Genomic DNA, 26,223 nt, shown 5'->3' with positions numbered 1-26,223 from the left:
CATACGTCCTTCGTTAGCTCGTCCCTGTCATTCCAAGTTTGTTTAGGCATTCCAGCTCTGTTCGGATGGTTTACTCTGGTGACCATTGGAGTATGAGTGGTGGCCCTTTGACCCCTGGACAACTCTATGGAGAGGACTCCATTGCTTCACCTAGCAGTGCTGCCCTCAGCCATAGAGAAGTGAGTCTCTTGCTACTGACGCTTTGCGACAGCTGTGGCCTTCTTTGAGGATTTCGGGTTTTCTCACTAATGAATGACTTTTTGAGGCTGTGCGGACAGGGACAAAGCCGGAGCGCACACCTGCCTCCCCGGGGAAAGACTTCAGTTTCCTCCTTAAATACTCCGAAATCCGAAGGCCTTAAGAGCTTCTCGTGTCTCTGCCCACAGCAGTCTCAGCTCCTGCTTCTTCATCCCTTGCTCATGTTTCTTCGGTAGTCGCGCGAGAGAAGTTGCTGACGAGCACCTATCCGGGATCCCTTTTGGGTGAACCCAGAAACTGGTTGCAGCCAAGTTTCACAGCGTGTTGCTTACGATGCCCGCCCTCAGCCTGAGTCTTCTCAGTAGAATGAGGGTATGCAAAGTTTGCCTCCACGACATCCCTCTCCAGAGGAACTTCCACAAGCAAGTCTGAGACTCTTCGATGCCCCGATCTAGCTCTTTGGAGCGAGACGATGATGGGGTTCGGCGACTGTTTACAGCTCCCGCCCCTCGCTATCGTGTCTGTAGGACACAGCAAAACGTTTACCCTTCTGCTAGTTCTACTTCTTCGGGAGTAGCGTCTAAGGTTCCTACAAATTTAAGCTATTCATGAGGGGGTCTGGTCCCTAACCCTCGCTAATGTCGGGTGGTTAATGGTATGCCATGTTTTATACGAAGTTACACTAGTTAGCCATCCTCTGCTTACATATGTGATTGGGAAGCTGACATTTTGAAGTGGCAATTGGTACATTAGTTGCATTCTACTGGACAATAATTCCTACCTCCCAAGGATTAATTGTTCCAACGCTAAATGCAAACATTTTTGCTCTTTATTAGGGAATATTCTTTTGGCAAAGCTGGAAGACAAGCCATAAGACTTTTAGTGAGGTGTAACTACACCACTGCTAGTTAGGGATGGCTAGTGGGGTTAGTATCAGCTACCCCACACGCACACACCAGTGTTGTCTTGTCACTTTTGCTTTTGGCCTGGTTGAGATTGGATGTTCGTCTCTTTCCAGCGCCCACACTGACTGCCATACCTGTACTGACTTATCTTTTTCTTTTCAGGTGTGTTACTACTTCTGGTTGTCATGCGAACATTCCTGGACCTGAAGGGTGCAAAGGAGGTCTCTTTGAGCTGTTGCAGCTGGCAGTAGAGAGAAAGCGCTCACTGTCTTCTTCACCTGGAGGAGTTCCCTGCATTCGTGTCCAGCGCAGCGCTCTCAGACCCGAGTTTTCCCTCTTCACCTGCTGCAGTTCCTACCTCCAACGACAGTGCTCCCCATTGTTCTGAATTCGTTCAGCCTGTGGAGAGGGGACAAGTCTGAGGCATGTTCCTGTTCCTTTTGGGAGTCACCTTTTCCATTCGCAGGTTAGGTCTTCCCCAGAGTGGTTTCCGCCAGAGTACTTTGAGACGCCGTCCGGCTTGGCCCCTGTCTTTCTCTAGTTCCTCGGAGCGTGGTTCGCCTTCAGATGTTGCTCACCCACAGCAAGTTTGAGACGCTCAGCCTCACCTCGTGATTCGCTTTCAGATATTACTTGCCTCCTGCAAGTTCGATGCACTCCAGCCTCGCCTCGCCCGGTTCCTGTTTCTGAGTCCAGGAGTTCTTGCCGCTCCCCCCCACCGAGTCCAGACCATTGCGCCTTTTTGTCAGAGCACAGACCGCGCCTCGCCACCCAGCGCTCTCCACCCTCTTCGTGCAGCGCAGACAGGAGGATCGCCTAGAACAACCACTGCAATCCAGGAGGATATCCTTCTAGGTCTCAGAGTGATTCAGCGAGTGAGCAGTGTCCTGCTTGCCATCGGATTCCAGAGTGTATCCAGGCAACGCGAGACCCAGTTCCTGCTCACCATCACCTTCCAGAGTGTATCCAGGCAACGCGAGACCCAGTTCCTGCTCACCATCACCTTCCAAGTCGCCCAGCACTTGAAAGCCAGCCAGTTGGTTAGGATTTCCACCCACCCTAAGGATGACTCTTCCTTAATAAAGAGTTAAAGGTTTTGTATTTAGTGCCGGAACAAATGACAAATTTAAAGTAAATTGTATTTTTCCTAACCATACAAACCTTGAGCTCTTTATACAAATTTGGCCCGCTATCACCTATCGCTCTACAAGTCCTGTCTGCAATCAAAAGTGATGAGACAACACTAGTGTATGTGTGAGCGGGATAGCTCATTAAAAGTCTTATGGTTAGTCTTCCAGCTTTGCCGAAAGTATATTCCTTAATAAAGAGCTTAAGGTTCGTATCGTTAGGAAAAATATAATTGTTCCGTAACTGACATACAAACCACGCTATTTAATAGGGGTTATTACTTTAGGCGTAGCTGAAATGACGAGCCATTAAAATTTTAACGAGGGTTTACTACAGTGCTTGAGCTCACTTTACTTTTGGCTCGGAGCGAGAACGGTTGTTCCTCTCTCTCTCTCTCCTCGCCTATTTTGGACTGCCATTAATTTTTGTCTTTTTACTTACTTTTTCTTATACTTGTAATATTTGTTTATAGAAATGTAGTAAGTTTTTTTTTCAGTGTTTGTGCTGTGTGTGTGATGTACGACGACGACACTTGCGTGGCAAGGCCACCACAGTTCCACTTCGTGGGGAACGACCTCTCCCTCTCTGGTTCATCGGTCTTCCCGTCGGCATACAGTATATCCGTTAACTCGGCCGCCGCAGGGGAATTGTCATTGCCTGGACCCTCTTCATTCATCTATTATCTTCGCTTTTCCTCTTTTCCTATGGGAAACTTGGATTCTCAGCGAAGGGAATGTGGCCTTTTTTTAGATTGACGACGGTCTCTTTCTACTCGAGGTCGTTCACCTTTACTACAACTACGTACTATTACGGTAGCTCCTTTCCCGTTGCGGGTTAGGTTGCTATTCCGTTTGTTTGTCTCAATTATTTTTAGTGAAATCTAAATGTATTTTAACTTTTCAGCTTCTCCGTGGGGAACACTTCCCTTTGGGGGTTCAGTGGTTCTCACTATTATATTCTTAGATGATTTAGATAATTATAATTCTGTTATAATTCTGTTTTTATTACAGTTACTCCGCCCCCCCCTTCTCCCGTGGATGTCATCTGGGGAAGGTGGGCGCATACTTAATTCTTATTTTATGTTATTCCCTCGGGGTTCCTCTTCGGAGTTCCTCCCTAGGGAATTTCTGTTAAAATAATTATTTAATTTTATTTTCCCAGTTAACTATGCAGTTTTTCTTCGTTCGACTAAAGAGTGCCAACTAAGCAGAGCTGTCCTGTTTATGCCTGGGGATTCTGCTGTCGCTGCCGTCCCTCAGAGGACGTTGTCATGGGTGTTATCCCTTCTCTTAGAAGTACTCCCGTGACAACATGCCAGCACTTCAGATCATCTTGGAATGCTAATGGAGGTTTGCCTCCAGGGGTTGGACAACTTCCCTTCTGAGGGAGGTTTCCTCCCCAGGTGTGAGGTTTTCTTCCTTCAGAGGGACAACTTCCCATACCTTAATAAATTCATCGCCTTCGACTACGGTTGCTGCCCTTCGGCCAGACTTTTCTTCCCCCTTGCTGAGTTCCTCTTGCTTCAGGGGTGGAGCACAGTCTTGGCAAGTCTCTTCTACGAAGTGTTCACCTCTCTCGTTCGCGAGAGAGACCACGCATAGAGACTCCTCTTCGGAGGATCGCTACTGATAAGGTCAGCTTACTGATCCAACGGCCCTAAGGGGTGTCATCACGAGTGTCTTCAAGTCTCTTCTACGAAGGGCACCTCTCTCGTTCGCGGGAGAGGTCTCTCATAGAGACTCCGCCTCGGAGGATCAAGCAGAACTTCCAGTGACCTCTACCTTGTGCTACAACGTGGTCCTTTGGACTTCGGTCCTGGGCTCTAACACGGACCTTTTACGGTCCCATCGGTGGATGCTGGCCCTTCCAAAGGGCACATCCCAGTTCCTGATCGTCCTGCCAGCTGACCTACCGATCTACCAGCGCAACCTTGCGCTGCAACGAAGGACTTCGGTCCTGGACTCTAAAAAAGACCTGCTTACGGTCCTCATCGGAGGATGCCCGCCTTTTTTAAAGGACACATCCCAGTTCCTGATCGTCCTGCCAGGTGACTCTTCAACCTACTAGCGCGCTCGCCGATCTTCATAAGCGCGCAAGCGCCGGCGATCTTCTTACGCGTGCAAGCACCGACGATCTTCCTACATGCGTAAGCGCCGACGATCGTCCGCGCGCGGGTACCGACGGTTTCCCGCACGTGCACTTCGCGCGCGCTCGCGATCTTCTTACGCGCGCAAGCGACGACGATCTTCATATGCACACAAGCGCCGACAATCTTCTTACGCACGCAAGCGCCAACAATCTTCTTACACACGCAAGCGCTGACGATCTTATTATGTGCGCAACCGCCGACGATCTTTCCCGTCCGCGGGTACCGATGGTCTCCCGCGCGCGTCAACAAATTCGTACGCGCGCGCATGCCAACATTCTGGTACGCGAGTACGCGCCGACGATCTTTTATTTTCGTCTGCACGGGCTCTTCATTCTGATCCTGCACGCCTGCGCGCGCAAGCGCGCAATCTGATTCTTGCGCACTCTATGAAGTCTCGGCCGCGCACCCGCGCAATCGCCCTCACGCGCCCGCGCGAGCGCTTCAGCAGTCTCCCGAGTGCGAGGCCCGGGTATTCCCCATCGCGCGAGCACCAGCGCGCTTCCCAGCACAATCGCCAATATCCTCCCATGCGCGAGGCTGCAGGACAACGCGCGGTAAGGGCGCCATCACCGCATTCCCCCCCGCAAGCACAGAACAGCGCGCTTGCCGAAAGGGGGGAAGGTTCCAGAAAGGTCCAGGGACATTTCTTCCTTATTTTCTTTCTTCTTACAGGCGACTCCCCCTCCAGAGGGAGAGTGTGACAGTGCAGCCGTCAGCTGGCAGCCCTGGTTTGGGGCTCTAATCAGAGCGGTAGCACAGGCTTTCAAGCCTGTTCCCTCTGAGTTTGGGCCACAAATCTTTGGCTGCATCTACTCCCCTAAAGAGGAAAAGAGGAGTTTCGGACGCGGTAACTTCTCCGAGGACGAAGCTGTCTCCTCGTAAGTCTCCGAGGCAGGCACCCTCCCCCCTCAGACTTTTCTCCCTCCCCTTTGGACGAGGATTTCCCATCCTCAGGGGAGTCACGTGAGGTGAGACGTTCCCCCATCACACCATTGAGGGAAACCCAACCTCGCGCGGTAAAGTCTTCTCGAATAAGGGTGGAGAACAGCCTGCCTCCGTTGTTGTTGAAGTCCTGCATCCCTCCCAGGAGGGAGTCGAAGGACTCCAAGACAGTACCGGGAGGCTCCTAGCACCGAATTCTACAGGCTCGGACATTCTTCCGTTTGAGCCTAAGGACGTGGAGCAGGCTGCTGAGAGGTGGAGGAAGTCATCAAGACTCCCTCCTACAAAGGGCTTTGACATTCAAGCCCTATAAACTTCTAGCACCCCACAGCCACGTCCCACCAAGACCACGAAACCGACAACGGCAGCGAAGACAGTGGTGTCTAAGCCCTTTCCGGTCAAGGACAAGAAAGGCTAGAAGTCCTCCAGGGGAGGGAAGAATCCTAGAGGGAGCAGCCGAGGCTGCAAACGCTAGGATTGGCAGTCCCCCTGCATGTCCGCCAGTGGGGGGATGCCTACAAGGTTGCGCAGACAGGTGGCAGCAACTCGGGGCCGATTCCTGGACGATTTCCCTAATCAGTCAGGGATATCGCGTCCCGTTCACAACATCTCTACCTCCCCTGAGGATGAATCCGGTGTCATTTAGCTCCCTTGCCATGGGATCAGCAAGGGGGCGGGCCCTTAGGCCAGAGGTACAAATTAAAGCAAACTCCGTTCAGCATGGAGACCGCAAACACGGTCAGACTTGCAGTGAAACCGCAAGACTTCATGTGTATACTGGATCTGAAGGACGCGTACTTCCCGATCCCAGTCCATCCGTCTTCAAGGAAGTACTTAGGATTCAGCCTAGACCACAAGGGGTACCAGTTCGAGGTGCTGTGTTTCGGTCTCTCCACAGCACCACAGGGTTTCACCAGAAGTGTTCATCCTAATATCATTGTGGGCACACAGGATCGGCATCCGTCTCCTCCGTTATCTGGATGACTGGCTGATCCTAGCAGACTCGGAGTCATCCCTTCTTCGACACCGAGACAAACTTCTAGGACTTTGCCAGGATCTAGGGATCATAGTAAATCTCGTGAAGTCCTCTCTGCTTCCTACTCAAAGACTGGTTTACTTAGGGATGATTATAGACACCAATCTCCACAAAGCCTTCCCATCAGACGACAGGATAGTAAGGCTGAGAGGGGTCGCAAGCCCTTTCTTCAGATGAGAAGAGCTTCCAACCCAATCGTGGTTACGTCTCCTTGGTCACCTTTCATCCTTGGCTCGTCTAGTTCCCAACGATCGCCTCAGGATGAGATCTCTCCAGTGACAGCTCAAGTCTCGGTGGAATCAAGGTTGTGATTCCCCGGACGTCATGATCCCTATGGGTCCTGCGGAACGGACGGACTGCCAGTGGTGGGTGACAGACGAGAACCTACGAAGAGGAGTGGATCTTCTCGTCCTTCCCCCGGATTTAATGCTGTTTTCGGACGCCTCAAAGAAAGGGGGGGGGGCACGTTCTGTACCACAGGACCTCAGGCCTGAGGTCAGAATCAGAAAAGTGCCTCCATATAAATCGTCTAGAGATGAAGGCCGTTTTGTTGGCCGTTCAGCAGTTCCAACAATACCTGGCAGGTCACTCTGTGGTGGTAATAAGCGACAACACCACAGTAGTGGCTTACATCAACAAGCAAGGAGGTACCTTTTTGAAGCAGCTATCCCATCTTGCAGTAGAGATACTGAGATGGACCGAAGTCCGCTCGATTCTACTATCGGCGCGTTTCATTCCAGACAAGAGGAATGTGCTCGCCGACAATCTGAGCAGAGCGTCTCAGATAGTGAGTACCAAGTGGTCTTTGTGTCATCTAGTAGCCAACAAAGTCCTGACTTTTTGGGGTTCCCCGACTGTGAATCTGTTTGCGACAGCACTGATCTTCAAGATTCCACTGTACTTACCCCCAGTCCCGGATCCCAAGGCACTCGCAAGATGCCTCCCAACAACGGTGGGACAACATCAACGTGTACGCCTTTCCCCCGTTCTGTCTGATGAGGAGGGTGCTCAACAAGACCAGAATATCGGTCAATTTTTTAAAGACCCTCATAGCTCCACTATGGCATCACGCGGAATGGTTTCCGGACCTTCTGCAACTCCTAACGGATCTTCCGAGAGAATTCCTTCCACGACACGATCTACTCAGACAACCACACGCCAGCACCTTCCACAAAGCCGTAGCTTCGCTACGACTTCACGCCTGGTGGCTATCCAGCATCTCCTCGCTGAGAGAGGATTTTTCGCATCAAGTTGCGATTAGGATGTCTAGACATCTGCGAAAATCATCCGCATCTGTCTACCAGGCAAAGTGGAAAGTCTTCTGTGGTTGGTGTCGTGGAAGGGGTATCTCTCCACTCGATGCCACTATTCCAGCAATAGTGGAGTTCTTCGTGTATTTGCGGGAAGAAAATGCGCCTTTCAGTCTCGGCGGTGAAAGGCTATCGCTCAGTCTTAAGTCTAGCCTTAAGGCTCAAAGGAATGGTCTTTTCTTCCTCGCTGGAACTTTCCCTACTCATACGAGGTTATGAACTTTCCTGCCCTCAGTCGGATGTGAGACCTCCTCCATGGAACGTGGTTCGAGTTCTCAGGTCTCTTAAGAGACCTCACTATGAACCATTACGCCAGGCTTCAATTCTCCACCTAACTTGGAAGACGGTGTTCTTACTAGCTTTGGCTTCGGCCAAGTGAGTCAATGAACTTCATGGTCTCATATGACATCACCCATGCAAGGGTATGGGGGAAAGGTAACGTTCAAATTCGTCCCTGAGTTTGGTGCTAAGACTCAAAATCAGGGGGTGCCGGACGCTCGGTTCGACTCCTTCCGGATTCGAGTTTCCGTTCTGTAACAGATGTCCCAGACCTTCTCCTACTGTGCCCAGTAAGGAGTCTGAGGCTATATCTCAGAGGAACGGTTGCAGTCCATCCCCAGGTGCAAGCATTGTTAGCACTGGGAGGATTAAGAGAAGGGTCACCAAGAACACCATCTCGGCATGGATTCGTTGGGTGATCCATCTGTCCCTGAATCCAGACCCTCCTCCGTCACGTCGCCCTAGAGCACATGATGTCAGGGGCGTAGCTACGTCCCTGGCCTTCAAGAGAAATTTCTCAGTGACGCAGGTCCTTCAAGCCTGTGTGTGGAAACATCAGACGACCTTCACAGCCCACTACCTGCACAACGTGACCCACAGGAGGCTCGATACGTTTTCTATCGGTCCTGTGGTGGCTGCACAACAGCTGGTTTAAAACCTCTGGGTCCTTAGTGGACAAGTAGTAGAAGGTTGAGGGCATTGTTACCCGGTCTTAGTCTGCATGAATGAAAAGATTTGTCTGGCCCTTACTCTTTTCTTCATCCTCCCCTCTCTTGGGGAAAGCAGCATCCTGGGTTCTTTGCACAACTGACCTCAAACCACTGTAGGTAAACCATGTTTCCTTGTGTTCTGAGTATTGTGATAATACTGTCACGTTCCCATACCCTGACGAGGTGGTATTGGGAGAGTCCTAGCCTAAAGTCTCCTTCTAAGGGACTTCAGGTCAACTTCCTAGGACGAGTCACACTTTATTTTACCTTTACACACAGCTTGCGTAGGCCGCAGTCCTTGCGTAGCAAGGTTCTAGCGAGGTGCAGGGACTCCTTATTGATGAGTGCGAGCACACTCAATTATTGAGTCCCCGGGCAAAGCCAAAAGCCAGTACTGGCAGGGACTTTCCACCCTTCCTAACGGGTGAGTCACCCCTATTAAATAGCGTGGTTTGTATGTCAGTTACGGAACAAATGACAAATTCGTTGGTAATTTGTATTTTTCCTAACTATACAAACCTTAGCTATTTAATCAAACTTGCCTGCCAGCCCTATTCCCCTTGATGCCCTACCTCTAAGCAAAGTGAGCTCAAGCACAGGTGTGTGTGAGGGGGGGGGGGGGTTAAGCAGGCTACCCTCTCTACCCCCCGCTAACTAGCGGTGGGTTAGTAAACTCTCGTTAAAATTCTAATGGCTCGTTATTTCAGCTACGCCGAAAGTAATAACCCCTATTAAATAGCTAAGGTTTGTATAGTTAGGAAAATTACAAATTACCTACAAAATTGTCATATTACTTCAAATTTGTTATTTTTCTTATATGCGTTTAGAAATATATAAAGATTTTTTTTCAGGTGATTGTTCATTTCCTTGGTTTCTTTCTTATTATGAAAATTTTGTAATAAATTGAAAGGGTATAAGTCATAGGATTGTATAAGAAAAACAGCTTTTATTTTATTTAAGTAATAGAATTATGTTTTACATATTTTTTTTTATGTAAATATGCAATTATTTAATTTTATTTACAATAATGTTTTGCCCTTTTTCCTCAACAGTTTACGAATGCTATCGTCCGAAACAATGACAGTTTATCCGGTATGAAGGACACTATCTATAAAAGCTTCATCCCGTGGCTCTCTACAAAATATTATATAATAATTTTAGGAATGATATGTGATGAACTCCCTAATATTAAGCATGAGGATTTTCCTGCCTTTACAGAAGTAAGTATATACAGTATAGTAAGGTTTTTTCTCTTGATGAGATTATTAAAGCATGATAGGATAATTTTGGTAAAAGCAGTTAGAGGATATAGAACAATGCTTAATGCAGTCTTTAAGCATACAGTATTGGCATAGATCTTAGAAGTAATAGTGATTAATGATGTGATTAAATTCTTTGTTACTGAAAAACCAAAAAATTACAACCCATTTCTTGGAATTGAGATGTAGTTTTAAATTTTCCAATGGGACTTTTTGAACCTATAACTAGAGTTCACTGTCGAAACCTATTTTCGATAGCTTTAGCCTTAGCCAATAAGGCTAAAAGAATTTTTAGCTCTTTCAGCAAAGGGGAGTCTTAATTAGGAAGAATTAGTATTATCCCAAGTCCCAGAGGTTAAACCCAAAGTTTATTTCAAAGTAAAGGATTTCAATAAGAAATTTGATATTTCAGCATAAGGAGAGGAGGAAATTTTTCTAGTGTTTATCGGGCCCCTTGAAATAATATTTGTTCTGACACTTAACCCTTTTACCCACAGGGTATTTGGAAATTTCCAACCCTTAACCCCCAGGGGGTTATTTTTTTCCAAGCACATTTTGCAGTATATTTTTTTTAAATGGCTCTAACAGCCTTAATTTTTGTCATAGAGAGGTCAGGTTGGTCTCATTCTCTTGGAAAATGCCTGAATTTTCTCAAAAAATTATCAAAAATATAAAAAAGAAAATTTTTATAGCTTTTTTTTTGCAAGGACGTACCGGTACTTCCATGGGGTTAAAGGGATGGCTTTTGTGAAACGTACCAGTACGTCCTCTTGGGGTAAAAGGGTTAAATGCAAACCCTTGCTATTTAAAGGGATTATACTTTCGGCAAAGCTGGAAGACGAGCCACAAAGACTTTTAGAGAGATGCAATTACCCTATCCCCTGTTAGCGAGTGGGGGTAGGAGGGGTAGCTGGCTACCCTGCTCACACACTCACCTGTGTTGTCTCGTCACTTTTTACTTTTGACCTGGTGAGAGTTGACGGTCATCTCTCTCCGCCCAACATTTTTCTGGCCTTTGCCTTTTTTTTTATGTTTTTTACTTCTTACTTATATTTTTATATATATCTAAACATTCATGTACTGTTTATACACACACACACAAACACACACACACACACACACATATATATATATATATATATATATATATATATATATATATATATATATATATATATATATGTGTGTGTGTGTGTGTGTGCTTGCATACATACATACATGGACACATGCACATAAACACAGACATTCATACATATACATATATATACTGTATATATTTATATATATATATATATATATATATATATATATATATATATATATATATATACATACACAGTATATATATACATACATACATGCACACATACATACATAACTACATACATAAATATTTATATATATAATATATATATATATATATATATATATATATATTCAAATAAGCCATATATATTTTTGATACATTAATGTCTGGATTCTCTTAACGACCTCGGGATCAGAGCCCCAGGCGAAATCACTCAAAGACAAGAGCTTGGTTCCGACCGGGAATCGAACCCTGGTCGGCAAGCCTGTATAGACAGTGACTAAGCCACTTGGCCACGAAGAAGGATAAAAATCAATGACAATTCTTCTGTACTTATACCTGTCGAATTCAGGTATTTTGTACTTAGAATTGAAATCAACCCATCCTCACCATCGTAGCCAATTGGTAGTTTGTTACTTGGCATTCAATTAATGATAAATTTTGCACATTTTTACGTGTTTTTCATATTCAAATAAGCCATATATATTTTTGATACATTAATGTCTGGATTCTCTTAACGACCTCGGGATCAGAGCCCCAGGCGAAATCACACAAAGACAAGAGCTTGGTTCCGGCCGGGAATCGAACCCTGGTCGTCAAGCCTGTATAGACAGTGACTAAGCCACTTGGCCACGAAGAAGGATAAAAATCAATGACAATTCTTCTGTACTTATACCTGTCGAATTCAGGTATTTTGTACTTAGAATTGAAATCAACCCATCCTCACCATCGTAGCCAATTGGTAGTTTGTTACATGGCATTCAATTAATGATAAATTTTGCACATTTTTACGTGTTTTTCATATTCAAATAAGCCATATATATTTTTGATACATTAATGTCTGGATTCTCTTAACGACCTCGGGATCAGAGCCCCAGGCGAAATCACACAAAGACAAGAGCTTGGTTCGTGGCCAAGTGGCTTAGTCACTGTCTATACAGGCTTGCCGGCCAGGGTTCGATTCCCGGCCGGAACCAAGCTCTTGTCTTTGTGTGATTTCGCCTGGGGCTCTGATCCCGAGGTCGTTAAGAGAATCCAGACATTAATGTATCAAAAATATATATGGCTTATTTGAATATGAAAAACACGTAAAAATGTGCAAAATTTATCATTAATTGAATGCCAAGTAACAAACTACCAATTGGCTACGATGGTGAGGATGGGTTGATTTCAATTCTAAGTACAAAATACCTGAATTCGACAGGTATAAGTACAGAAGAATTGTCATTGATTTTTATCCTTCTTCGTGGCCAAGTGGCTTAGTCACTGTCTATACAGGCTTGCCGACCAGGGTTCGATTCCCGGCCGGAACCAAGCTCTTGTCTTTGTGTGATTTCGCCTGGGGCTCTGATCCCGAGGTCGTTAAGAGAATCCAGACATTAATGTATCAAAAATATATATGGCTTATTTGAATATGAAAAACACGTAAAAATGTGCAAAATTTATCATTAATTGAATGCCAAGTAACAAACTACCAATTGGCTACGATGGTGAGGATGGGTTGATTTCAATTCTAAGTACAAAATACCTGAATTCGACAGGTATAAGTACAGAAGAATTGTCATTGATTTTTATCCTTCTTCGTGGCCAAGTGGCTTAGTCACTGTCTATACAGGCTTGCCGACCAGGGTTCGATTCCCGGCCGGAACCAAGCTCTTGTCTTTGTGTGATTTCGCCTGGGGCTCTGATCCCGAGGTCGTTAAGAGAATCCAGACATTAATGTATCAAAAATATATATGGCTTATTTGAATATGAAAAACACGTAAAAATGTGCAAAATTTATCATTAATTGAATGCCAAGTAACAAACTACCAATTGGCTACGATGGTGAGGATGGGTTGATTTCAATTCTAAGTACAAAATACCTGAATTCGACAGGTATAAGTACAGAAGAATTGTCATTGATTTTTATCCTTCTTCGTGGCCAAGTGGCTTAGTCACTGTCTATACAGGCTTGCCGACCAGGGTTCGATTCCCGGCCGGAACCAAGCTCTTGTCTTTGTGTGATTTCGCCTGGGGCTCTGATCCCGAGGTCGTTAAGAGAATCCAGACATTAATGTATCAAAAATATATATGGCTTATTTGAATATGAAAAACACGTAAAAATGTGCAAAATTTATCATTAATTGAATGCCAAGTAACAAACTACCAATTGGCTACGATGGTGAGGATGGGTTGATTTCAATTCTAAGTACAAAATACCTGAATTCGACAGGTATAAGTACAGAAGAATTGTCATTGATTTTTATCCTTCTTCGTGGCCAAGTGGCTTAGTCACTGTCTATACAGGCTTGCCGACCAGGGTTCGATTCCCGGCCGGAACCAAGCTCTTGTCTTTGTGTGATTTCGCCTGGGGCTCTGATCCCGAGGTCGTTAAGAGAATCCAGACATTAATGTATCAAAAATATATATGGCTTATTTGAATATGAAAAACACGTAAAAATGTGCAAAATTTATCATTAATTGAATGCCAAGTAACAAACTACCAATTGGCTACGATGGTGAGGATGGGTTGATTTCAATTCTAAGTACAAAATACCTGAATTCGACAGGTATAAGTACAGAAGAATTGTCATTGATTTTTATCCTTCTTCGTGGCCAAGTGGCTTAGTCACTGTCTATACAGGCTTGCCGACCAGGGTTCGATTCCCGGCCGGAACCAAGCTCTTGTCTTTGTGTGATTTCGCCTGGGGCTCTGATCCCGAGGTCGTTAAGAGAATCCAGACATTAATGTATCAAAAATATATATGGCTTATTTGAATATGAAAAACACGTAAAAATGTGCAAAATTTATCATTAATTGAATGCCAAGTAACAAACTACCAATTGGCTACGATGGTGAGGATGGGTTGATTTCAATTCTAAGTACAAAATACCTGAATTCGACAGGTATAAGTACAGAAGAATTGTCATTGATTTTTATCCTTCTTCGTGGCCAAGTGGCTTAGTCACTGTCTATACAGGCTTGCCGACCAGGGTTCGATTCCCGGCCGGAACCAAGCTCTTGTCTTTGTGTGATTTCGCCTGGGGCTCTGATCCCGAGGTCGTTAAGAGAATCCAGACATTAATGTATCAAAAATATATATGGCTTATTTGAATATGAAAAACACGTAAAAATGTGCAAAATTTATCATTAATTGAATGCCAAGTAACAAACTACCAATTGGCTACGATGGTGAGGATGGGTTGATTTCAATTCTAAGTACAAAATACCTGAATTCGACAGGTATAAGTACAGAAGAATTGTCATTGATTTTTATCCTTCTTCGTGGCCAAGTGGCTTAGTCACTGTCTATACAGGCTTGCCGACCAGGGTTCGATTCCCGGCCGGAACCAAGCTCTTGTCTTTGTGTGATTTCGCCTGGGGCTCTGATCCCGAGGTCGTTAAGAGAATCCAGACATTAATGTATCAAAAATATATATGGCTTATTTGAATATGAAAAACACGTAAAAATGTGCAAAATTTATCATTAATTGAATGCCAAGTAACAAACTACCAATTGGCTACGATGGTGAGGATGGGTTGATTTCAATTCTAAGTACAAAATACCTGAATTCGACAGGTATAAGTACAGAAGAATTGTCATTGATTTTTATCCTTCTTCGTGGCCAAGTGGCTTAGTCACTGTCTATACAGGCTTGCCGACCAGGGTTCGATTCCCGGCCGGAACCAAGCTCTTGTCTTTGTGTGATTTCGCCTGGGGCTCTGATCCCGAGGTCGTTAAGAGAATCCAGACATTAATGTATCAAAAATATATATGGCTTATTTGAATATGAAAAACACGTAAAAATGTGCAAAATTTATCATTAATTGAATGCCAAGTAACAAACTACCAATTGGCTACGATGGTGAGGATGGGTTGATTTCAATTCTAAGTACAAAATACCTGAATTCGACAGGTATAAGTACAGAAGAATTGTCATTGATTTTTATCCTTCTTCGTGGCCAAGTGGCTTAGTCACTGTCTATACAGGCTTGCCGACCAGGGTTCGATTCCCGGCCGGAACCAAGCTCTTGTCTTTGTGTGATTTCGCCTGGGGCTCTGATCCCGAGGTCGTTAAGAGAATCCAGACATTAATGTATCAAAAATATATATGGCTTATTTGAATATGAAAAACACGTAAAAATGTGCAAAATTTATCATTAATTGAATGCCAAGTAACAAACTACCAATTGGCTACGATGGTGAGGATGGGTTGATTTCAATTCTAAGTACAAAATACCTGAATTCGACAGGTATAAGTACAGAAGAATTGTCATTGATTTTTATCCTTCTTCGTGGCCAAGTGGCTTAGTCACTGTCTATACAGGCTTGCCGACCAGGGTTCGATTCCCGGCCGGAACCAAGCTCTTGTCTTTGTGTGATTTCGCCTGGGGCTCTGATCCCGAGGTCGTTAAGAGAATCCAGACATTAATGTATCAAAAATATATATGGCTTATTTGAATATGAAAAACACGTAAAAATGTGCAAAATTTATCATTAATTGAATGCCAAGTAACAAACTACCAATTGGCTACGATGGTGAGGATGGGTTGATTTCAATTCTAAGTACAAAATACCTGAATTCGACAGGTATAAGTACAGAAGAATTGTCATTGATTTTTATCCTTCTTCGTGGCCAAGTGGCTTAGTCACTGTCTATACAGGCTTGCCGACCAGGGTTCGATTCCCGGCCGGAACCAAGCTCTTGTCTTTGTGTGATTTCGCCTGGGGCTCTGATCCCGAGGTCGTTAAGAGAATCCAGACATTAATGTATCAAAAATATATATGGCTTATTTGAATATGAAAAACACGTAAAAATGTGCAAAATTTATCATTAATTGAATGCCAAGTAACAAACTACCAATTGGCTACGATGGTGAGGATGGGTTGATTTCAATTCTAAGTACAAAATACCTGAATTCGACAGGTATAAGTACAGAAGAATTGTCATTGATTTTTATCCTTCTTCGTGGCCAAGTGGCTTAGTCACTGTCTATACAGGCTTGCCGACCAGGGTTCGATTCCCGGCCGGAACCAAGCTCTTGTCTTTGTGTGATTTCGCCTGGGGCTCTGATCCCGAGGTCGTTAAGAGAATCCAGACATTAATGTATCAAAAATATATATGGCTTATTTGAATATGAAAAACACGTAAAAATGTGCAAAATTTATCATTAATTGAATGCCAAGTAACAAACTACCAATTGGCTACGATGGTGAGGATGGGTTGATTTCAATTCTAAGTACAAAATACCTGAATTCGACAGGTATAAGTACAGAAGAATTGTCATTGATTTTTATCCTTCTTCGTGGCCAAGTGGCTTAGTCACTGTCTATACAGGCTTGCCGACCAGGGTTCGATTCCCGGCCGGAACCAAGCTCTTGTCTTTGTGTGATTTCGCCTGGGGCTCTGATCCCGAGGTCGTTAAGAGAATCCAGACATTAATGTATCAAAAATATATATGGCTTATTTGAATATGAAAAACACGTAAAAATGTGCAAAATTTATCATTAATTGAATGCCAAGTAACAAACTACCAATTGGCTACGATGGTGAGGATGGGTTGATTTCAATTCTAAGTACAAAATACCTGAATTCGACAGGTATAAGTACAGAAGAATTGTCATTGATTTTTATCCTTCTTCGTGGCCAAGTGGCTTAGTCACTGTCTATACAGGCTTGCCGACCAGGGTTCGATTCCCGGCCGGAACCAAGCTCTTGTCTTTGTGTGATTTCGCCTGGGGCTCTGATCCCGAGGTCGTTAAGAGAATCCAGACATTAATGTATCAAAAATATATATGGCTTATTTGAATATGAAAAACACGTAAAAATGTGCAAAATTTATCATTAATTGAATGCCAAGTAACAAACTACCAATTGGCTACGATGGTGAGGATGGGTTGATTTCAATTCTAAGTACAAAATACCTGAATTCGACAGGTATAAGTACAGAAGAATTGTCATTGATTTTTATCCTTCTTCGTGGCCAAGTGGCTTAGTCACTGTCTATACAGGCTTGCCGACCAGGGTTCGATTCCCGGCCGGAACCAAGCTCTTGTCTTTGTGTGATTTCGCCTGGGGCTCTGATCCCGAGGTCGTTAAGAGAATCCAGACATTAATGTATCAAAAATATATATGGCTTATTTGAATATGAAAAACACGTAAAAATGTGCAAAATTTATCATTAATTGAATGCCAAGTAACAAACTACCAATTGGCTACGATGGTGAGGATGGGTTGATTTCAATTCTAAGTACAAAATACCTGAATTCGACAGGTATAAGTACAGAAGAATTGTCATTGATTTTTATCCTTCTTCGTGGCCAAGTGGCTTAGTCACTGTCTATACAGGCTTGCCGACCAGGGTTCGATTCCCGGCCGGAACCAAGCTCTTGTCTTTGTGTGATTTCGCCTGGGGCTCTGATCCCGAGGTCGTTAAGAGAATCCAGACATTAATGTATCAAAAATATATATGGCTTATTTGAATATGAAAAACACGTAAAAATGTGCAAAATTTATCATTAATTGAATGCCAAGTAACAAACTACCAATTGGCTACGATGGTGAGGATGGGTTGATTTCAATTCTAAGTACAAAATACCTGAATTCGACAGGTATAAGTACAGAAGAATTGTCATTGATTTTTATCCTTCTTCGTGGCCAAGTGGCTTAGTCACTGTCTATACAGGCTTGCCGACCAGGGTTCGATTCCCGGCCGGAACCAAGCTCTTGTCTTTGTGTGATTTCGCCTGGGGCTCTGATCCCGAGGTCGTTAAGAGAATCCAGACATTAATGTATCAAAAATATATATGGCTTATTTGAATATGAAAAACACGTAAAAATGTGCAAAATTTATCATTAATTGAATGCCAAGTAACAAACTACCAATTGGCTACGATGGTGAGGATGGGTTGATTTCAATTCTAAGTACAAAATACCTGAATTCGACAGGTATAAGTACAGAAGAATTGTCATTGATTTTTATCCTTCTTCGTGGCCAAGTGGCTTAGTCACTGTCTATACAGGCTTGCCGACCAGGGTTCGATTCCCGGCCGGAACCAAGCTCTTGTCTTTGTGTGATTTCGCCTGGGGCTCTGATCCCGAGGTCGTTAAGAGAATCCAGACATTAATGTATCAAAAATATATATGGCTTATTTGAATATGAAAAACACGTAAAAATGTGCAAAATTTATCATTAATTGAATGCCAAGTAACAAACTACCAATTGGCTACGATGGTGAGGATGGGTTGATTTCAATTCTAAGTACAAAATACCTGAATTCGACAGGTATAAGTACAGAAGAATTGTCATTGATTTTTATCCTTCTTCGTGGCCAAGTGGCTTAGTCACTGTCTATACAGGCTTGCCGACCAGGGTTCGATTCCCGGCCGGAACCAAGCTCTTGTCTTTGTGTGATTTCGCCTGGGGCTCTGATCCCGAGGTCGTTAAGAGAATCCAGACATTAATGTATCAAAAATATATATGGCTTATTTGAATATGAAAAACACGTAAAAATGTGCAAAATTTATCATTAATTGAATGCCAAGTAACAAACTACCAATTGGCTACGATGGTGAGGATGGGTTGATTTCAATTCTAAGTACAAAATACCTGAATTCGACAGGTATAAGTACAGAAGAATTGTCATTGATTTTTATCCTTCTTCGTGGCCAAGTGGCTTAGTCACTGTCTATACAGGCTTGCCGACCAGGGTTCGATTCCCGGCCGGAACCAAGCTCTTGTCTTTGTGTCATTTCGCCTGGGGCTCTGATCCCGAGGTCGTTAAGAGAATCCAGACATTAATGTATCAAAAATATATATGGCTTATTTGAATATGAAAAACACGTAAAAATGTGCAAAATTTATCATTAATTGAATGCCAAGTAACAAACTACCAATTGGCTACGATGGTGAGGATGGGTTGATTTCAATTCTAAGTACAAAATACCTGAATTCGACAGGTATAAGTACAGAAGAATTGTCATTGATTTTTATCCTTCTTCGTGGCCAAGTGGCTTAGTCACTGTCTATACAGGCTTGCCGACCAGGGTTCGATTCCCGGCCGGAACCAAGCTCTTGTCTTTGTGTGATTTCGCCTGGGGCTCTGATCCCGAGGTCGTTAAGAGAATCCAGACATTAATGTATCAAAAATATATATGGCTTATTTGAATATGAAAAACACGTAAAAATGTGCAAAATTTATCATTAATTGAATGCCAAGTAACAAACTACCAATTGGCTACGATGGTGAGGATGGGTTGATTTCAATTCTAAGTACAAAATACCTGAATTCGACAGGTATAAGTACAGAAGAATTGTCATTGATTTTTATCCTTCTTCGTGGCCAAGTGGCTTAGTCACTGTCTATACAGGCTTGCCGACCAGGGTTCGATTCCCGGCCGGAACCAAGCTCTTGTCTTTGTGTGATTTCGCCTGGGGCTCTGATCCCGAGGTCGTTAAGAGAATCCAGACATTAATGTATCAAAAATATATATGGCTTATTTGAATATGAAAAACACGTAAAAATGTGCAAAATTTATCATATATATATATATATATATATATATATATATATATATATATATATATATATATATATATATATGTATATATTGTACTATGGCTCGTGTCCGAGAACCAATCATATAACATAATATATATTATGACTGGCAGGCCATACAAACTCTCGAATTTCAAACTCACCTGTTTGCTTTTACATTAAGTCTGTTACACTTGAAAATATTCATACACAAACTCTCAGACAGCTAAATAACTCCCAGAGAGCAATGTATAAAACACTGAATATCCAAAGGTCTCTTAAAAGTACACTGTAAACAAAACTGGGTAATTATTCTTAAGAATTATTTAAAACTATTACTTACAACGATTCTTTAACAGGATACGAGCGATTACTAATTCAAACAATGGTGATTGGAATAATACACTTTTTGCAAACATAAATATATTCTATATTATTATTATTATTATTATTAAATGCTAAGTTACAACCCTAGTTAGAAAAGCAGGATGCTATAAGCCCAGGGGCCCCAACAGGGAAAATAGCTCAGTGAGGAAAGGAAACAAGGAAAAATATAAACTATTTTAGAATAGTAACAACTTTAAAATGAATATTTCCTAAATAAAAAATAAAAACTTCAAAAAAACAAGAGAAAGAGAAACTAGATAGAACAGTGTGCCTGAGTGTACCCTCAAGCAAGAGAACTCTAACCCAAGAAAGTGGAAGACCATGGTACAGAGGCTATAGCACTACCCAAGACAACAACATTGAAAGAATTTACATAAAACAAATAAATCACTTGAAATATTAAGTCTAACAAAACTTAGATTTAGACAAAAATGTTACGATCTGAAAATTATATAATTATTTGACTTTAAATATTAAATCTGAATGAACATTAGACTAAGACAAAAGAAATACTTATGAAAATTATACAATCACTTGTTTCACTGGAAATTAAATTTGAATACAATATTTAAGCTTGACACTTAATGAAAATAGATAACCAGATCACAATAGAAGAACCTATCACCTTCCTGCAGGACCGTTTACAAAAAACTCAAGAGAATTTTTATAAGTACTCACTATGTTTACAAAAACTCGTTACACCAAAACTTCGTTATTTCACCGAACACTTTTAAAACAATACAGAGAGCTGCGTGTGAAAGTGAGAGAGGGGGATGGCTATCTTAGGGCTGGAATTCTCCATCTGTCTATCTATGCAACCCTGGTGTCGCCTGTATAAGAGACTTAGCTACTTCCAGAATGTTCTAGGAGAGCAAGTTCTGAAAGCATGGGGGCTGGGTAAGGCGTCAGAGTTACAAAGTATTGCTCTCTCGAAAGCTTACTCATGCAACGGGGGGACGAACTCTCTGAATCATCTAGCTCCGCCCACCCTTTGTCCCCGAAATAAGAAAGAAGATAACATCCTATCACTAGTTTTTTCGCGAATTTTCCAAAGCACGTGGCATATAGTGTATTCTCTCACAAATATAAGGCAAAACTTCATAGAAATATAAAAGAACATTACATAGGCCCTTGTTTCTATATTGTATGATCACATAACACTCTCAAACAGATTACGTAAGACTTTGTAACAAAATTACTGGAAATAAAAAAGGTAAATCTTGAAAATAACATAAATTTGCATATACTGCACTGACTTGAATAAAGAATACAATGAAATTAACGACAAAAGTCTGACGTAATTTACATAATAAACTTGCGTCTACATGAGGGGACTTCATCCCAAGACCTGGCTTTTCATCTCTTCAATGCACAAATGAAATATATAAATAAATCATGAATAAACTACTGTATTTACCCTATACTAGACCAGGTTTGTAAGAACATATATACAAATATATATATATATATATATATATATATATATATATATATATATATATATATATACAGTATATATATATATATATATATATATATATATATATATATATATATATATATATATATATATGTATACATATTAGGTACAAAAGGATTTGTATGTATACAGTATAGGCCTGCCGACTGGTTGGAAAAAGATGCTGATCTAGTTATGCCTTGCCAGATAAAGCCAAAACCACCAATGTGGCTTGTAGCTGAATCTAAAGGGTTTACAGGGAATGATTTCAAAATATACAAGTTGGTCCTGAAAAAAGTAGAACTATTACTCCAGGAGATATATCTTGTTTTGGAAAAAATAGTTTGTTATACATGCCAAATCAAGCACACAATCCGTTATATTGTCCAACCTAAAAAGAAGTAATGATAATGTGATGTTATATGTCAAACCACCCCCTCCCCAGATCTTAGTTACGGAAGGGGAATAGTTTTTAACAATGATTTATTTGAATTTACAGAAGAGGAGATACTGACCAGGTCTCCATTAAATGTATGGAAAGTACACAAAGTCCCAGGTACATCAATGATTATTCTTACTTTCCAGTATGCTGATGTACCTTTCCATATTACTATTGAAAATGAAATTATTAGTACGACAATTCAAGTAGAAGCCACTGCAATGTTTTAATTGTTTTAAAATTGGACACCCGTCCAAAGTTTGCAAAAATGAAAAAATGTGTGGTATTTGCTGCAAATTTTACCATGGAGAATGTGCACATGAGACCAGATGTTTAGATTGCAACTCGAACCAAAAATCCACTGATAGGACCTGTGAGCTATACAAGTTGGAAGAAGCTGCCCTCAACAAATCTAATTTAGAATACATAAGTGTGGGACATACCAAAAGACTATTAGATAGATCATATAGCTATGCTAAGGTATTAAAATCAAACCCACCTAGTTCTGCCAATAGTTAAAAAAAAAAAAATATAATATCTGATAAAAAGCTGTATAATATCTGATAAAAAGCTGAATGACAAGGTAAACAAATTACCTCCTGAGGCTTTACCACGGTGTATTAACACTAGGGCATTTCCCACCTATGTACAACTTTCGTCCCACAAATAAAAAATAGTACAAACCTCTCTCAGGCCATGTCCTTGCCTGATTTGATGGAGGTTCCACTTAAAAACAACTTACCTGATGCACCTGTTGTGGGGACTGTGCAAAATTCTAGAACCTCACCATCTATTAATTGTAAAAGAGAGAGACCTCCGTCTCTCTCACCCCCGTCCACTAAAAATATATATTAAAGTTATGACATCGAATAAATTTGATTATTTATATGTTGATGTTTCTGATGAACCGGAAGATAACTTGAATAAATCGGAAGTACAAATTGAGGTCCACCATCTGCCTCAACAAATAGATCAAAAGTACACAAAGAAAAAGACAAACGTAAAACCCAATATATCTACGCCATCTCTAAAAAAACTTACTGGAAATCATGTTAGATTCAAGACTGCCAATGGAAAGACATGATCCAAGATGCCTTCCAAAAATAATCCATAGTCTTCTCCTCCATTTTGCAATGGAATTGTCAGGGTTTAAGGCCCAAAAATGGAGAACTTAAGCTTCTAATTAATGAGCATTCCCCCATAATTGTATGTCTACAGGAAAGCAAGCTTGATGCTAACACTCCTTGTCCTGGACAGTATGTTAGTTATAGAACACCATATAATCAACAAGCAGGGAGCCATGGCGGAAGTCTCGTACGTTCGTCAAGATGTTCCCCAAATACCTTTATCTGTCTGTACACCTCTGCAGGCAGTGGCTATACGGATTGAGATAGGGAGAAAATATACAATATGCTCTCTGTACTTGCCTCCAAATGATAACAAATGATAACATGTCGTAGGATAATTTAGTAGAGGTCATTCAACAACTCCCTCAACCTTTTCTTTTACTTGGAAATTTGAATGGTAGACATCCTTTATGGGGTGATGTTTTAGCAAACACCGGGGGCAATATTATTCATCAATTGTGGAAAAGAAGGATGCCGTACTTCTTAATACAGGAGAGCCCACGCACTTCCATGTTCAGACAGGTACCTTTTCATGCATTGACCTTTCAATTGCAAGCTCTAACTGCCTTCTTGACTTTGATTGGAGTACTTTAGATGATTGGCATACTAGTGATCATGCACCAATCATTATAAGCACCACCTTTACAAAGATTGCCTCGGTAGAATCTTGACAAGGCGGACTGGGTTAAATTTTCTGAGCTAAATGAAATGGAAGGGAGTGCAGAACAGTTTGAAGGTATTGATGATGCCATAGACCTACTGAATGGAACTCTCCATACAGCAGGAATCAATTCGATTCCCAAAACCACAGAATTAACTATCTTGCACAGAGCCACCAAAAAATCTCTTGACTAAATTGCGTAAACGCCGTACTGAGGAAAATTTGATAACATACAAAAAGTGTAGAGCACATTTCCATCGTGCCATGAAAGAAGCTAGGCGCCAATCTTGGGCATCTTTTGTTTCCTCAGTCAACAGTAGAACACCACCATCTTCTGTATGGAGTAAAATAAAAAAGATTGCAGGCAAATTTACCCCAAACCCACCACCAGTGTTGAAGGTGAACGGTCAGTATGAGACAAGCAAATGATGTTAGCAATGCCCTGGCTGATCATTTTTCAAATGTATCATGCAAGTGTGAAGCAGCTCATGGTCACCTGTATAGGAGCATTGAAGAAAAGAAAATTTTAAATTTTGCAACAGGAAGGGAAGAGTCGTATAATTCTCCTTTTACTGTACTGAAAGAGAATTTGATTCCGCTCTTGCTACTTGTAATGCCACAGCCCTTGGACCCGATGGAATTCCATATGCAATGATTAAACATGTACCTTTTAATACAAAGTTATATATTTTAAGCATTATTGATAAAATATGGCATGATCATAGTTATCCAAGTGTTTGGGAACTAGTCATTATTTTAGCCTTTTTAACCCTGTAAGGACAAGTTTTTAGCAGCAAACTATCGACCAATTGCATTGACATCTTGTTTATGTAAAATCATGGAGAAGATGGTTAATGGAAGACTTATGTGGTACCTCAAAAAGAAGGTATTATATCACCCATCCAGTGTGGATTTAGGAAAATGCACTTGACGACTGATGTGTTGATACGACTTGAGTCTTCTATTTGTGAAGCCTTTGCTTCCAAACAGCACCTTGTAACAGTTTTTTTGACCTTGAGAAGGCATATGACACTGCATGGAGATATGGTATACTTAAAACCATCCATGGTTTGGGATTACGAAGAAAGCTTCCATTGTTCATTCAATCATTTATTTTGCATAGATTTTTTCAAGTGAGAGTTGGGGAAACCCTATCTGAAAGGAAATGTCAGGAAGGAGGAGTTCCCCAGGGAAGTGTGCTGTGTGTAACTTTATTTGCACTAGCCATTAATGGGATATCGTCTGTCATTCCTCGAGATATTCTCTCAACACTATTTGCTGATGATATCTCCATATCATTTGCTGGAGCTAGAATGGCAATGGTTGAGAGAAAACTACAGCTCTCAATTGACAAAATTATTCAGTGGGCTGATATGAATGGGTTCAAGTTTTTGTCAAGCAAAACTACTATTGTCCTTTTCTGTCGTGTCCGGGGAGTACATCCAGACCCGGATATATACATGAAAGGTCAGCGGATCCCATGTGTAGGTAAAGCTAGATTTTTAGGATTGATTTTTGATCATGAAAAAGGTAAACAATGTTCACCATCCACTACCTGCAAGACATAACCCTCAGGAACATAGACACTTTAACCTTAGGTTCAGTGGTGGCTATGAAAAACGTGGTCAGTTAACACCTCGGTTCCCTTGTAAGACAAGTAGCAGTTGATTGAGGGTAGATGTTATCCGTAAGTCTAGAGTGAATGTGTTAGTGATTGGCCATTTCCTATTTCATTCTCCCCTCTCTTGGGGCTCAGCATCTGAGGAACTCTGCAAGTTGACCTCATCTAAGTGCAGGTGGGTACCATGCCCTTTGTGCAATCTATGTTTATATATTTGTCATATCCCTGCTCTCCAAATGAGGTGGAGTCAGGCAATGTCTAGGCTAAGCGAGGAGCTTACCTCCAATTTTAGTGCTTACCTGGTCAAGTTACATTGCTAAATTCTATTTGTTCCAACACAGAGACTTACCTTGAACTACTTTCTTAGGAGGTACCTGGAATCTCCTCTCAACCGACCAGAGTTTTGTGCAGTCTACCCTACTTCCGTTTTCTGTGGGGACTAACTCAGGCGTAAGGAGAACGTGCCCTGAGGGTAGTCCTGAGCTAGGTCGGAGTTAGCTTGGGTCTCGCTCGTCAGTAAGTTCTCTGATCGCGTCGTGATACCATCCCGTCGCTCTCCATTCTCTTGCGATCCTTTGTGTCCCACGTGGTTCCCGCGTGGTATCTCTGTGCTTTCCATTATGTTCTCGCGTGTTCGCGTGATTCCCTTGTGCTTCCCCAAGTGTATTCCTTATCCTTTCCTTGCATTCCTGTGTCTTGTGGTTTTGTGTTGTGATGGAGCAGACCCGCCGTTGTCCTGGGCCTAGAGCCGGGAAGTCGTGTGGAGCGTTCCTATCCAAGCCGGA

General features: G+C 42.2%; 1 protein-coding gene across 2 annotated transcripts in view; it reads left to right on the top strand.

Moving 5' to 3' along the window:
* The window catches only part of LOC137658422 (titin homolog), a 117,229-nt gene that overhangs the window by 29,649 nt on the left and 61,357 nt on the right, over nt 1-26,223 (top strand). For both annotated transcript variants that reach the window (XM_068393125.1, XM_068393124.1), the window contains exon 4: nt 9,710-9,877. In XM_068393125.1, the coding sequence (XP_068249226.1) occupies nt 9,710-9,877 (168 nt within the window). The remainder of the gene's footprint in view (nt 1-9,709; nt 9,878-26,223) is intronic.

This window comes from Palaemon carinicauda, chromosome 19 (assembly GCF_036898095.1).
Source record: "Palaemon carinicauda isolate YSFRI2023 chromosome 19, ASM3689809v2, whole genome shotgun sequence".
Taxonomy (NCBI): Eukaryota; Metazoa; Arthropoda; class Malacostraca; order Decapoda; family Palaemonidae; genus Palaemon; species Palaemon carinicauda.
The sequence above is the reverse complement of the archived record's forward strand: the minus strand, read 5'-3'. Positions and strand labels throughout refer to the sequence as shown.